Here is a 14,024-nt window from a genome sequence, read left to right as displayed (position 1 = left end):
TTTGGAATAGTTTTTACTACTTCCCACAACATTTAATGCCATCATTAATGGTGGCATTAGAAAGTATAACTTGTCCCACAAAAAATAAGTCCTCATACAGCTATGTGACTGGAAAAATAAAAATAAAGTTATGGCTCACGGAAAATAGGGAAGAAAAATGAAACCGCAAAAACGAAAAAAATAAATAAAAAAACTCTGGTATCCAAAGAGTTAATACCCCATTTAAATATTAGCACATAAATCATCAGGTAATAGATGAGGTCCAAATTGCACCAAATAATGAAGTTACGGTCTAATATACAGGTAGAAAGCATGCACACACTTTAGTACGGAGCAATTTCGTAAATTTATTAATGCACATTCATTTCCCAGGCCACAAGGAGGGACTTGGGTGAAAAAGAGGGCCACTTGGGAGGCATGTCCCAGACTGCGGTGATCTGTTTCCATGCTGCATGGTTACCAATACGTGCAGTCATTCAGGCTCAGCAATACTGCTGTCACAAAGTTACTACCAGCAGAGTACTCAAATCCCGGGTAAGACGCTTATCGGTAGTAATCCCATGCGCCGCAAGGACCTTGTGGCGTCACAGGGTCACCTGACATAAAGTCACGTGGCGCCGGAAAGCGATACTGCCAGGTCACATGGTTGCGGCGCACAGCTCTGTGGGAATGTGTCACATGATATTGTGATGTCAGCAGGTCCTTACCGGGTACAGTATTGGATAGCCGCATTGCATATAATGGCTTCGTTGTCATGTGAGGCTGCACTTCATACTGTATGGCTTGTATTATAAAGTCATCCCTGCGGGGTTCCTCTTCCTAGTCCGACTTTATGTGTAGGTACGAAATAACTAGCAGTGAGGAAACGTGACCAAGTTGCCAATGGAAACCAATCAGAATTCAGCTTTCATTTTACACAATGAAAGCTGAGACCTGATTGGTTGTTGTGGTCAGCACCTCCACTGTTTCTTTCCTAAGGCCCCCTGCCTGGTACTGGCACAGTCTGTGCATTGGTCCAGCTGTCTGGCAGCGCTTCACCAGTGTGCCTGTATACTGGTATAAATTAGGGCACTCCGGCTGTGGTGAAACTACTACTCCAGGCATGCTCAATTCACTTCTGGGGTTCAGAGAACAGTGGAGGAGCTGTGCATGCTAGGAGTTGTAGTTTCACAACAGTTTAAGCGCCAGAGGCTGCAGAGTCCTGGTATAGATTATATACTGTGTATGCCGTATCGCGACAGGCTAAAATAAGGGAAGTCACAGCTACAGAAGAAGGAATTATGGGGTTTATGGTACTTACTCTCTTTTCCCCACCACTAAATATCTGCTTGTTATACCATCCCGTTTTATTTCAGGCTAAGGTGGAACTCTGTATACGTTTGCTATACATTTATGATGTGTTTTATTTATTTTTTTCCCTCTCTCTTTTCTGGTAGCATTGATCTTAGCTCTGTAGATATGTCAATTAAAGGGGTTTTCCAGTTATAATGATTTTTAAGCAACTGCCCACAGCCTATCCTCAAACAGAAGATTTATTCTTACCTGCCCCTCACCGCCATGGTCCTCCATGCTGCCTCCGTTGTCTCTCGTATAGATAGCACCACAGCACTTGAACGTTTATATTGGTAAAGAGCTTTTATTGGTGCGTGTAATCACAAAAAGTCCAGACGAAAGTAGATGCGTAATTACCCAAAATACTAATTACAGTTGGACATTTTGGTCATAAGACCTTCATCAGCACAATGAGTCTTAGAGCTCATGCACACTACCGTATATATTTTGCGGTCCGCAAAAAACGGATCTGCAAAAAAAAAAAACGGATGACGTCCATGTGCATTCCGTATTTTCTGGAGCGGAACAGCTGGCCCCTAATAGAACAGTCCTATCTTTTTTATTATTATTATTATGGTGCCATTCATTCTATAGCGCTGTACATGTATTTGAAAAGGGGTGCACATACATAATACAGACAATTGCACGAAGCATAAAAAGACGAGTTACAAACTGGTACAGAAGGAGAGAGGGCCCTCAATCTACATGGTATGGGAGAAGGACACAGTAGGTGCGGGTTAAGTTGGTCATGGCGGTATAGAGGCAGCAGGGTCACTGGTTGTAGGCTTGTCTGAAGAGGTGGGTTTTTAGGTTTGTTTTGAAGGATTCCACTCTAGGTGAGAGTCTGATATGTTGGGGTAGCGAGTTCCAGAGTGTGGGGAATGCACGGTAGAAATCTTGGAGGCGATTGTGGGAAGAGATGATGAGAGAAGGAGGTCTTGTGAGGATCGGAGAGTGCGTGTGGGGGTGTATCGGGAAAGTAGTTTAGAGATGTAGGGAGGGGACAGGTTATGGACGGCCTTGTATGTATTTGTTAGTACTTTGAAGTGAATTTGTTGGGCAATGGGGAGCCAGTGAAGGGATTGGCAGAGGGGACAGGCAGAGGAGTAATAGGGTGAGAGGTGGATTAGTCGGGTAGCAGAGTTGAGGATAGATTGGAGCGGTGCAAGAGTGCTAGGTGCGCAGACTCAAAGTTGAGGAAAGTGTGGATTCGGGAGATGTTTTTGAGTTGGAGGCGGCAGGTGGTGGAAAGGGCTTGGATGTGTGGTCAGAAGGAGAGGGCAGAATCCAACGTCACTCCAAGGCGGCGGGGGGGGGGGGGGGAGCAGGATGGGGAAAGATGATGAATTCTGTTTTATCCATGTTAAGTTTTAGAAAGCGAGAGGAGAAGGAGGATATGGAAGATGGGCATTGTGGGATTCTGGATAGTAAGGTGGTGATGTCTGGACCAGAGAGGTAGATTTGTGTGTCGTCAGCATAAAAGTGATACTGAAAGCTATGGGACTCTGAGCTGTCCCAGGCCGAAAGTGTAGATAGAAAAGGGCAGGGGTCCTAGGACAGGGCCTTGCGGGAGACCAACAGAATGAGAGGGAATGAGATGAGGAGGTGGTGCGGGAGTGAGAGACGCTAAATGTCTGGTCTGTGAGGTATGATGTGATCCAGGTGAGGGCCAGGTCAGTGATGCCAAGAGATGAGAGAGTTTGTAACAGAATGGAGTGGTCGACAGTGTCAAAGGCAGAGGACAGGTGAAGGAGAAGGAGGACAGAGTATTGTTTCTTTATTTTGTCTGTTAGTAGGTCATTGGTGACTTTAGTAAGGGCAGTCTCAGTTGAGTGATGCAGTTGGAAGCCTAGCCGGTCAAAGAGGGAGCAGGAGGAGAGGTGAGAGGACAGTTCCGAATAGACATGTTGCTCAAGTAGCTTTGAGGCATATGGAAGAAATGATATGGGGCGATAACTGGACAAAGAAGATGGATCAAGTGAAGGCTTTTTGAGGATGGGTGTAATGGTAACATGTTTAAAACCAGAGGGGAAGACACCAGAGGTTAGTGATAAGTTAAAGAGATGAGTTAGGGCTGGGATAAACACTGTGCTGAGGTTAGGGATGAGGTGGTATGGGATTGGGTCAAGTGCACAGGTAGGGAGATGTTATTTGGAGAATAGAGTTGAGAGTTTTTTTTTTTTTTTGCAATGGAGAAGCTGGTTTTGGGAGAAGATGACCGAGCAGTTGTGTAGAGGGTCTGTGGGGATTGTATACTGAAGCTTTCTCTGATGTTGACTATCTTTTGTTTGCAGTATGTGGCAAAGTCCACAGCTGAGATGAGAGGAAAGGGCGCTGGGGGACGGAGAAGGGAGTGAAATGTTAAAAAGTTGTTTAGGGCTGTGGGACAGGGAAGATATGAGAGATGAGAAGTAGGCCTATTTTGCATCATCAAGTGAGGATTTGAAGATGAGGAGGGATTGCTTGTATGTGGTGAAGTGATCCTTAGAATGGGATTTCTTACATAGCCGCTTAGCAGCCCTGGAATATGTATATAGGATAGGTCGTCGGTATCAGGGTAGTGGGAGTCCAACTCCTGGCACCCCTACTGATCAGCTGTTCAAAGTGGGCATGGCACGGGTGCGAGTGCTGCGTCATCTTCAAGGTTTTCCTGCCCACTGTCTCCCTTGTTGACGCAGGGTCGGTGAAAGGTCCTCTTTAAGTTTTCCAGATGTTTTCCATAATCGTTCTCCTTATAATAAAGAGCTTTGGTTATTACATACACTGGTGATATCAGTTTCCAGAAAAGCCTGATGACAGACAATATACTGGTAACCCGCATTGCTCTAGAGCAGTGGTCTGCAAATCGCGAGCCACAAGCGGCTCTTTAGACCCTTCAATGCGGCTCTTTCCCACGGCGACCGATCCTGCACTACAGAGGAATCGAATCTTGCCTGTGGGACGCATTTGCGTTCCACAAAGCAAGAGAGGGCGTGTTCGCTAACTAGTATTAGCGCACGCGCATCATAGTAGGGCCGGCAGTACACACCTCCTTCCAGAGTAGACGTCGGAACGAGGAGGAAGTGACACCGCTGCAGGCTACAAGTCAGAGTCAGTGTACCTCCTTATACAGGTGACTCAATTATTTGGCATCAGCATTTACTTGGCATGTGTTTAAACAACAAAATTAATGTCTGCAGACAAGTTTAATAAAAGTAAAAAATGATAAAGATAAAATGAAATAATAATCCAAGATCTAAATAAAATAAAGTACATATAAAAGTATGTAAAAACACACTCTGGGCTCATGCCCACGAATGTAAGGGTGTCGTGCCTGTGCTGCGGACCGTAAATAGCGGTCCGCACTGCACGGACACAGACCGTGGGGCAGCTGCATGAGGATCGCGGACCCATTCACTTGAATGGGGTTTGCGATCCGCATCTGACTGCCCGCACCGCAAAAAAGTAGCGCATGCTGAAGTGAATGGGTCCATGATCCGGGATATGAGTGCTACAGAGTGCTTACGTGTTGCTTCTGGCTGTGCCTCCGCAACGTAAAAAAAGTACTACTTTTTTGCTGTGTGGCGGCACAGCCAGAAGCACCACGGAAGCACATTGTAGCACTCATATCCCGGATCCTGGACCCATTCACTTCAGCATTCGCTTCCTTCCTATATATTTTAAGTTTTAAAAATGTGGCTCTCAAAAGAAATTTCAATCGTGGTTTTGGCGATATTTGGCTGAGTTGATAAAAAAGTTTGCCCACCACTGCTCTAGAGAACTTATATTTGCAAGTGTACTGTACCTTATTTTATAACATTAGGAATGTCATTATAAATAAATTGTTCATGGGACATGGAGACATATTACTTTGCTTATTATGTTTTCTGCAGGTTGTAAGCAATGGACGGTTCTGGTGCAGAATCTCCTGACAAAGTGACTTCTTCTCCCTGTGCCATCCATGTGCTTGTTGGTGTCACCGGCAGTGTGGCAGCTTTGAAGCTGCCCCTTCTAGTGTCTGCACTTCTACAGATTCCTGGAGTAGGTGCAACATATATCCTTAATGTATTTATACTGATGTATCTTTGTACTGTGTTAGCCAGTAGTCTCAGTAGTTGATACCTTTTAAAAAAGGTTTTCCAAGACTTTTGTACTGATGACCTATCCCCTGGATAGGTTATCAGTATCTGATAAGTGAGGGTCCGACACCCGGGGCCACGCCGATCAGCTGTTTGAGAAGGCCCCAGTGCTTGCTGTAGCTTAGCCTTGTGCAGTGATGTCATGTTCACTGGTCTCATGGCCTAGGCACAGCTCAGCCCCGTTGAAGTGAGTGAGTATACAATGGACCCTGCTGTGCTTGGTGAGCTGAGAGCAAGCATTCATGTCTGCTGAAGTCTCTTCACCATGCATGGTATGAGGCATTATCTGAAATCACATATTTATACACAGAAGGAGCATGTATGGCCTATAAGTCTCCTCACGCCGATTAAGGCGCTCTCTCCCCAAGGAGAGAAAGTACACTCCAAGTCCTAGATAAGAAGTGTGAAAATGTATTGTCCTCTGATTGTGATCTGGTTCATGGTTGTGCTGCCCCCACCAGGTCTGATGGGCACATTCCTTAAAGTGACGTACAAGACATAAATCCATGTACTGAGTCTAAACACTGCTGTCTCTGAGATTTGACATGACTAGTAAAGACCTCTTACACAGGCTGGCATTCGGGGCAGTGATCGGGAAAGAGAGTTCCTCCATTCCTAGAAATTATTGCCCTGCGTAGAGATGCCGCTGATCACCTGATGAACAAGCAAATGCATCGCTGGTGCAGACACCTAAATCATCATTCCTCTGCAGCAGATCAAGATCTGCTGTCCAGAAACTATTATTCTGTATGAGGACAAGAGTTCGGTGTAGCCATCCCTTGCCCCCATACAACGGAGGCGATTGCCGCATTAAATTGCAACTCTCGCATCTTCTGGCGAGCAGGCATTTATCGAGAACGAATGGATCGTTCCCAATAATTTTCCTGCTGTATCGGCCTGTGTAATAGAGCCTTTAGGGTATACATTGTTGATTTGCTGCTGCAGAATTGTGGACAGAAAATCCTTAGCATTTAATGGATGCAGCAAAGTTGGAGATTTCAATAAATCTCATTCACACACTACAGAATTTTTTTTTACATTTTTCAGTGTGTCCATTAGTTCTGTGGATTTCCACCACTGATTTCACCCTTTGCAATGCATAGATGGCAATCTGCGGCTTATCTGAAGCAAAATCCGCAAAGAAACTGCATGCAACACATCCATTGTAAAATCTGCAGAGATAGATTTCTGCAGCAGTTTATATCCTGTGTGGATGTACCCTGAAAAGTAATGTCACACTGAGAAGAACAGCTGCAATACTTCCAGCCGTTTGCTGCTTTCCTCATACTGTTGGTCCTGCTTCACATCATACAGATAAATGTAGGCCAAACCAGTGGAACATATGGAGCCTCCTGAGATAAGTATCAGGCTGTTGGAATTCAACAGGCTGATTCTTGGGGAGATAAACCACTGCAAATGGAGTCCGGCAGCAACCCGACCCCTGTTAAAAAAACAAACAAAAAAAAATAATATGCTCAGCCAAACCAAATGGGCATGGTGTATAGAGGGGTCATGAGAGAACGCTATCAGTCAGACAATCCTTTTAAAGGGACACTAAACCCAGAATCCAACATGATCTCCTTATGTGTCTTTGTTATTTGCTCTTGCTTTGTCAGATATAACTATTGCAAACCATGAACAATACAATAGGAAATCAATGTATTCCTCTCTCAGGCTGCAGCAATGTCTTTCCCCCTCCTTCTCTGATACTAGGACACGTAAGCCAGGCAATTGAGGAGGAGGAGGGGGCTGAGGTTAGTCTGGATAATTTTTGTCTGCACAGTGAGCATGGTCATTTTGCTGGAAGGAATCTCCTCTTTATTAATAGTCCAAAATAGATTTGGTAACGGCACCAGCCATAGTACCAACTGTAACATATACATAGTACCATTCATAGTGCATACAGCTACACAGTGAAAATTCCTCCCTTGACTGCATAATTGTGCAGATTTGCCTTTTTAGCAGCTTTGAAAAGCTCAGTAGTATATGGATCTAAGTTGGAGATCAAACTAAATATATGATTTGTACTGACAGTTGTGTTGCTGTTATATTTATGGATATAGCCGCAGATTTATCATTTAAGATTTGAGACAGGTCTAATGTGAACAAGTGGCCTATTTTGGGCGAGATTTACCAAAAGTCGCACGTTATTGATAAATTTATTGCAAACATAGACGCCCAAGTTAGACCACAACACTTCTGCACAGACACGGTGTATTATGGAACTGATCCACAGCAAAAAACGGCAAGCCAAGAAAACTGTGCCACAACGCCAAATTCTAATACTACCGCCATGCCAGCCCTTTTTGGGAACTAAACAGGGTTACCGCATTCGCAATTTACTGTGGGCCTATCTCCATTTCTAAAAACACCTATACTATTAAAATATAAAAAATATCCCATCCCATATGTGAACGCAAAATTAAAAAAGTTATAATTCCTTGAAGACAGGGAAGAAAAATGAAAACGCAAAAACTAAAAAACTATTATTTTCTGCAGCCTAGGCATGGCTGTTGTAATACATGTTTTACCACCTTACAAACTAGCATTGTGACCACACAGCCGAGAAAGCTGTGTTTTTAGATCAGCTCTCTAAGGCTAGTTTCACACTAGCGTTCGGCTGTCCGCTCGTGAGCTCCGTTTGAAGGGGCTCACGAGCGGACCCGAACGCTTCCGTCCAGCCCTGATGCAGTCTGAATGGATGCGGATCCGCTCAGACTGCATCAGTCTGGCGGCGTTCAGCCTCCGCTCCGCTCAGCAGGTGGACACCTGAACGCAGCTTGCAGCGTTCGGGTGTCCGCCTGGCCGTGCGGAGGCAAGCGGATCCGTCCAGACTTACAATGTAAGTCAATGGGGACGGATCCGTTTGAAGATGCCACAATATGGCTCAATCTTCAAACGGATCCGTCCCCCATTGACTTTCAATGTAAAAGTCTGGACGGATCCGCTCAGGCTAATTTCACACTTAGCCATTTTTTGCCAATATAGTGCAGACGGATCCGTTCTGAACGGAGCCACTGTCTGCATTAATATGAGCGGATCCGTTCAGAACGGATCCGATCGAACGCTAGTGTGAAAGTAGCCTAAAGCACGCCTGGGTAGGAGCTTGCATGAGGTGCGACTTTTTTGCAGCGTTTTGAAAAATTGCAAAATATAAATGAGCCATAATCCCAGTCTAATATGACATTTTCGTGTAGAAAATAGAACTCATGAGGAATTGGCAAAGAGACACAAAAGTTACAAATAACAGCAAAAAGTTGCAAAAGCGATGTAACTATTGCATGTTCAAGGTTCCACTAAAAATAAGGATACAAATACAAAAAAAATATATTTAGTGGAAAGGGGCACAGCTCTTGAGTTGTCCAGTTTTATCTCAAAACATTACAACCCCTTTAAATGGTGCCTTTAAAAAGTACAAGCTCTCACATGTGTCAACAGAAAAATAAGTTATGGTTCTGAAAGGCAAGAAGTAACAAACGAAATCATGTTACCATAATTGGCCTGGCCCTGAAGGGTGTAACGTGGCAGTTCCCTAATAAAATATTAATTTCCTCGTTTAGATCACACAAAGGGCATGACGGGCATAGAAACAAGTCATGGCACAGCTTTCCTTTTTCAAGAGCAAAATACAAAATGAAAGCTGTGTTGGGATTGATTTCTATATGACCAACAACCAGTTTTTCTGTTACAGTTTAACTGTCCCAATGATTTTAATTTGATTTATTTGAAATAAATGTTTTCGGGTCTAGATATTGCTCTTAAATGCTTGTTATGGCTCCCTCTTGTGTTCTTCGGACTCGCTCATAGAATGTCCACCTAATGTGTCCAGTGCTGGTGATGCCAAGCTACTGAGCATGTGTGACCACCAGTCCTGATACATAAGTGGGAATCAAGAGGACAGCAGAAGGGGCACCATAAGTATGTAACAACAATATCTACACAGGAGCAATTTAAAAAAAAAAGTAATTGCAACTGAAAAACTGTTAAATTTTGTGTGAGCTAATGAGTGAGTAAATGAATATGTATTAGTGGGACACTACTTTAATTAAACTTAAAGGGAACCTGTCACCAGTTTTATGGTGTCCTAACTAAGGGCAACATAAATAAGTGACTGATTCTCTTAGCGAAATGCTGGGTCACTTTCTTTAAAGGGTTTCTACCACTTCGGTGTCACATATTTAGCTGTCAGACACTAGCGATCCGCTAGTGTCTGCTCTGCCCAACCATCCTAATATAATTGCTTTTGGGGCAGCCGTTTTGCTAAAAAAAAAACTTTTATTAATATGCTAATGAGCCTCTAGGTGCTATGGGGGCGTCATTGGCACCTAGAGGCTCCGTCTACCTTCAGAAACTGCCGCCGCCCAGCGCGTCCCTCCAGCCCGCCCATCTCCTCCTGAATGCGATCCTCCTTGTGAGCGCCTGTATTCGGCGCATGCGCAGTGAATGTCTGACAGCTTCCCTGCTCAGACATCTCCACTGCGCCTGTTCCTCGGAGCACTATGGCGTCATTGCGCAGGCGCAGTGGAGATGTCTGAGCAAGGAAGCGGTCAGACATTCACTGCGCATGCGCAGAATACATACGCTCACAAGGAGGATCGCATTCAGGAGGAGATGGGCGGGCTGGAGGGACGCGTTGGGCAGCGGCAGTTTCTGAAGGTAGACGGAGCCTCTAGGTGCTAATGACGCCCCCATAGCACCTAGAGGCTCATTAGCATATTAATAAAAGTTCTTTTTTTTAGCAAAACGGCTGCCCCAAAAGCAATTATATTAGGATGGTTGGGCAGAGCAGACACTAGCGGATCGCTAGTGTCTGACAGCTAAATATGTGCAGCGAAGTGGTAGAAACCCTTTAATTGACCCAGTCAATCTGCCAACATCTTGTATTGAAAAGCTCCAGCTGATAATGATGAGTCCTCAATATTTATGAGCTCCTGACTCTCCCCGCCTACCTGCTGCTGATTGACAGTTATTTTTCATATGAATCAGCAGCAGGTGGGCAGGGGAGTGGCTACAGCTCTGAATTAAAAAAACGCTGAACTCACTGACATCACGCTGGACTCCAATCAGCTCATTAGCATGCAGCATCTTTGTGTGTATATTATGAGGTAACCATCTCTCACACCAGTAAGTGAATACATCTAAGGCACTTTTTAGTAGTTAATGATTGTATATAATTAGTTTGATTATAATCAAATATCCACATGACAAGTTCCCTTTAAAACTATCCCTTTCTCCCTGCAGGTTGAGGTGCAGGTTGTGACCACAGAGAGAGCAAAACATTTCTACAACATACAGGAGATACCTGTACCAATATATAGTGATGATGATGAATGGAAGGTAAGGTGGGATTACACACTTGGAGTCAGCAGGTGACGTTTGTGGAAACAAACTAATTCATATAAAGGGGTTATCCCATAAAAAGTGTTACTGTGCAGTGAATAGCACCATTGAAACAAAATTAATGTAATACACATGCAATAAAATTATTGTTCATTTTTTAAATACATTACATTGTCCTGCCTGGTAGCGCCCCCTGCTGTTTATATTTCTGTCCACCTTTTCTTGTATTTAGTGGTGGACTAACATACTCAGTAGCTTCTGCTCCATGCTGACGTAGTGATCTTGTCAGGGAAAACACCCTGATGCCATTAGGAAATAATTTAGGTTGAGGCTCAGGCCTCTCAGTCTGCCAGAAGGTTCCCAATTAGATGCAGCGCGCTGGAGAGCAAGACTTGAGGAACAGACATGGTGCGATTCAAACTTACTATGATTTAGAGACACATACAAAACCTTTAGGCCCCTTTCACACGGACGAGTATTCCGCGCGGTTGCGATGCGTGAGTTGAACGCATTGCACCCACACTAAATCAGGACCCTTTCATTTCTATGGGGCTGTTCACATGATTGGTGATTTTTTTACGCATCACTTGTGCGTTGCGTGAAAATCGCAGCAAGCTCTATTTTGTGCGTTTTTCACGCAATGCAGGCCCCATAGAAGTGAATGGGGCTGCGTAAAAATTGCAAGCAAGTGCGGATGCGGTGCGATTTTCACGCATGGTTGCTAGGAGACAATCGGGATGGAGACCCGATCATTATTATTTTCCCTTATAACATGGTTATAAGGGAAAATAATAGCATTCTGAATACAGAATGCATAGTACAATAGCGCTGGAGGGGTTAAAAAAATAATAATAATTAAACTCACCTTAATCCACTTGATCGCGCAGCCCGGCTTCTCTTCTGTCTTCTTTTTTGCTGTGTGCAGGAAAAGGACCTGTGGTGACGTCACTCCGGTCATCACATGGTCCGTGACATGATCTTTTACCATGATCTTCTGTGAAGAAGTTCGGGTTTGGGTACCAAACATGCCGATTTTTCTCACGCGAGTGCAAAACGCATTACAATGTTTTGCACTCGCGCGGAAAAATCACGCATGTTCCCGCAACGCACCCGCACCTTTTCCCGCAACGCCCGCGTGAAAGAGGCCTTTCACTGAGGGTCACATGACCTGTGATGTTAGCTTCTCTCCCTGCTCTGATGATGTTTGGTGCACAAGCCTGAGAGAGCAGATATGTGTCCATACACTAGATGTCACTGTGCTTGCCACGCCCCCTCCCCCCACCCCCTGCACTGGCTGAGCTGCTGCTGTCTGCCCTATGTCTCCCTCCCACTGGATACTTCAGGAAAGATTAACCCCTTCAGCAGCAGAGAGGGCTGGAGTCTTTGAGAAGTTGCAGCCAGTGAAGAGACACAGGATCCTCATCCTGCAGACACAGAGCTGACTGGAGGAGTTATGCAGAGCATTGCACAAGAACAGGTAGGGGGAAGAACCTGTGTGTATCAGCATTGTCATTGTACAGCTGGGGCTTGTAGTCCTACCCATACAACAAGTTGCTGAGTATCCATCAGTCAGACATATCACTCAGGGCTGCACTATTATTCACTCACCTTGCAGAGCAGGGGGGGCACAAATATTAATGAGGAAAACCTCAGAGATTGTTGTTGTTGCAGGTAAACAAAAGACCAGAAGACAACCAGGGAAATGAGGAAATTGAATTTTTTTGCCTAAAACTTGCTTTGCTTAGTGATATATTGCTGTACATCAGATTTAGGCCTCATGTACACGACCATTGTGTGTTTTGCGGTCCGCAAAACACGAATGGCGTCCGTGTGCGTGCCGCAATTTGCAGAACGGCACTGACAGCCTTTGATATAACTGCCTATTCTTGTCCGCAAAACGGACAAGAATAGGACAGGTTATATATAATTTTTTTTTTTGCGGACCACGTAACGAAAAAAAACTGCGGCTCAGATGAGGACCAAAACAATGGTCGTGTGCATGAGGCCTTACAGTGCTATCTTTAATTTTTTTTATAACTCGGACAACCCCTTTAAGGGCCCTGTTTTATTAGGGTTCATTATTTTGTTTGAGCTTGGGCCCACCACCACTGACCCAAAAAATGCCATAACACAAAACACTCTGGGACAGCTAAGAGAGTGCGTAGATTATAATTTCTGCCAATGTTCTAATTTTTATCAACCGTGCTGGTCAGGGGAGGCTACGCCACTCCACTAAGCTCTGATCCCTTTTCAGGCCACTTTTTAAAAGGGTCGAGAATAAAGAAAATTCGCAAATTATGCTGCAAATATGATGCTTGCCATAATTTGTGATTTATATATATATTTTTTTTTTATTGAAAAATGGTATAAAATGTTTAATAGATGTGCTCCTTTTTCTATGAACGGTACTTTGTTTTATATTTGAATATAGACTTTCACATCTAGCAACAGCTTTTTTGGTCAAAAATAAATTCACACAAATAGGCCTCGAAGACTGTGGCGTTTTTCTCCAAAATACTGCGTGCGAAACCCTCCTTACACAACTGGCCGCTTCCGAAAGCTTGGAAATAAACTAAGTCTAAGCAATAATTGGCATGTGTCATTGAGCCGTTATTATTCTGAGGAAAATGATGGTTATGCTCTCTCTTGGGCTAAAAAGAATTCAATTCAGTTTTTAAAGGGGGTTTTCAGAGCATTTGTTACTGATGACCTATGGGGGTCTGACTCCTGGCACCCCCCACCAGTCACAGGAGTATTGCACCTCAGCCTATTCACGTGAAAGGAATAGGCTCCAGCTCTCACCAGAATGCCACAGCCTCTTCAAATAGCGGATTAGACCCCCACTATTCTGAGGATCAGTCATCAGTATTAAACACTTGGCCAACCCCTTCGACATGTTATTTGACATCATCAGTTTTTATGAATAGAAACTTGTAATATGTTACGCTATCTCCCAGTGTGAATGGGCCTTCAAGACTCGGTACTGTTGACTGATTGGATCTTATATGTAGGCATATAAAATGCCCGCTGGTCGGCAGCTCTTCTTCCTGTAAGCAGGATGTGCTGCCGACATAACGTAAACTATATGGGGCCTGACCAATTGTAATAACGGTTATTTGTCCACAAGCAATTTTCATCGACCAATGTTAAGTGTTGTGTTTTTTTTTTTTTTTTATGATCACTGGTCGCTTGTTATGCCCCCGAATCGGGGGGCCATGTAGTAGACCCCTACAC

General features: G+C 44.3%; 1 protein-coding gene across 5 annotated transcripts in view; it reads left to right on the top strand.

Annotated features, from left to right (window-relative positions):
- Positions 1–596: 596 nt before the first annotated feature.
- PPCDC (phosphopantothenoylcysteine decarboxylase) overlaps positions 597–14,024 on the top strand; it is a 100,507-nt gene continuing 87,079 nt past the window's right edge. Inside the window, exons 1-3 of one of the 5 annotated variants that reach the window (XM_044283328.1) lie at positions 597–710; positions 5,205–5,352; positions 10,692–10,787. In XM_044283328.1, the coding sequence (XP_044139263.1) occupies positions 5,215–5,352; positions 10,692–10,787 (234 nt within the window). In that variant the 5' untranslated portion in view covers positions 597–710; positions 5,205–5,214. Of the gene's footprint in view, positions 841–5,204; positions 5,353–10,691; positions 10,788–14,024 lie in introns of all 5 variants that reach the window. The other 4 variants (XM_044283326.1, XM_044283329.1, XM_044283327.1 and 1 more) reach the window with 4 other exon arrangements.

This window comes from Bufo gargarizans, chromosome 2 (assembly GCF_014858855.1).
Source record: "Bufo gargarizans isolate SCDJY-AF-19 chromosome 2, ASM1485885v1, whole genome shotgun sequence".
Taxonomy (NCBI): domain Eukaryota; kingdom Metazoa; phylum Chordata; class Amphibia; order Anura; family Bufonidae; genus Bufo; species Bufo gargarizans.
Note: the sequence above shows the minus strand (reverse complement) of the source record. Positions and strands in the feature narration are given on the sequence as shown.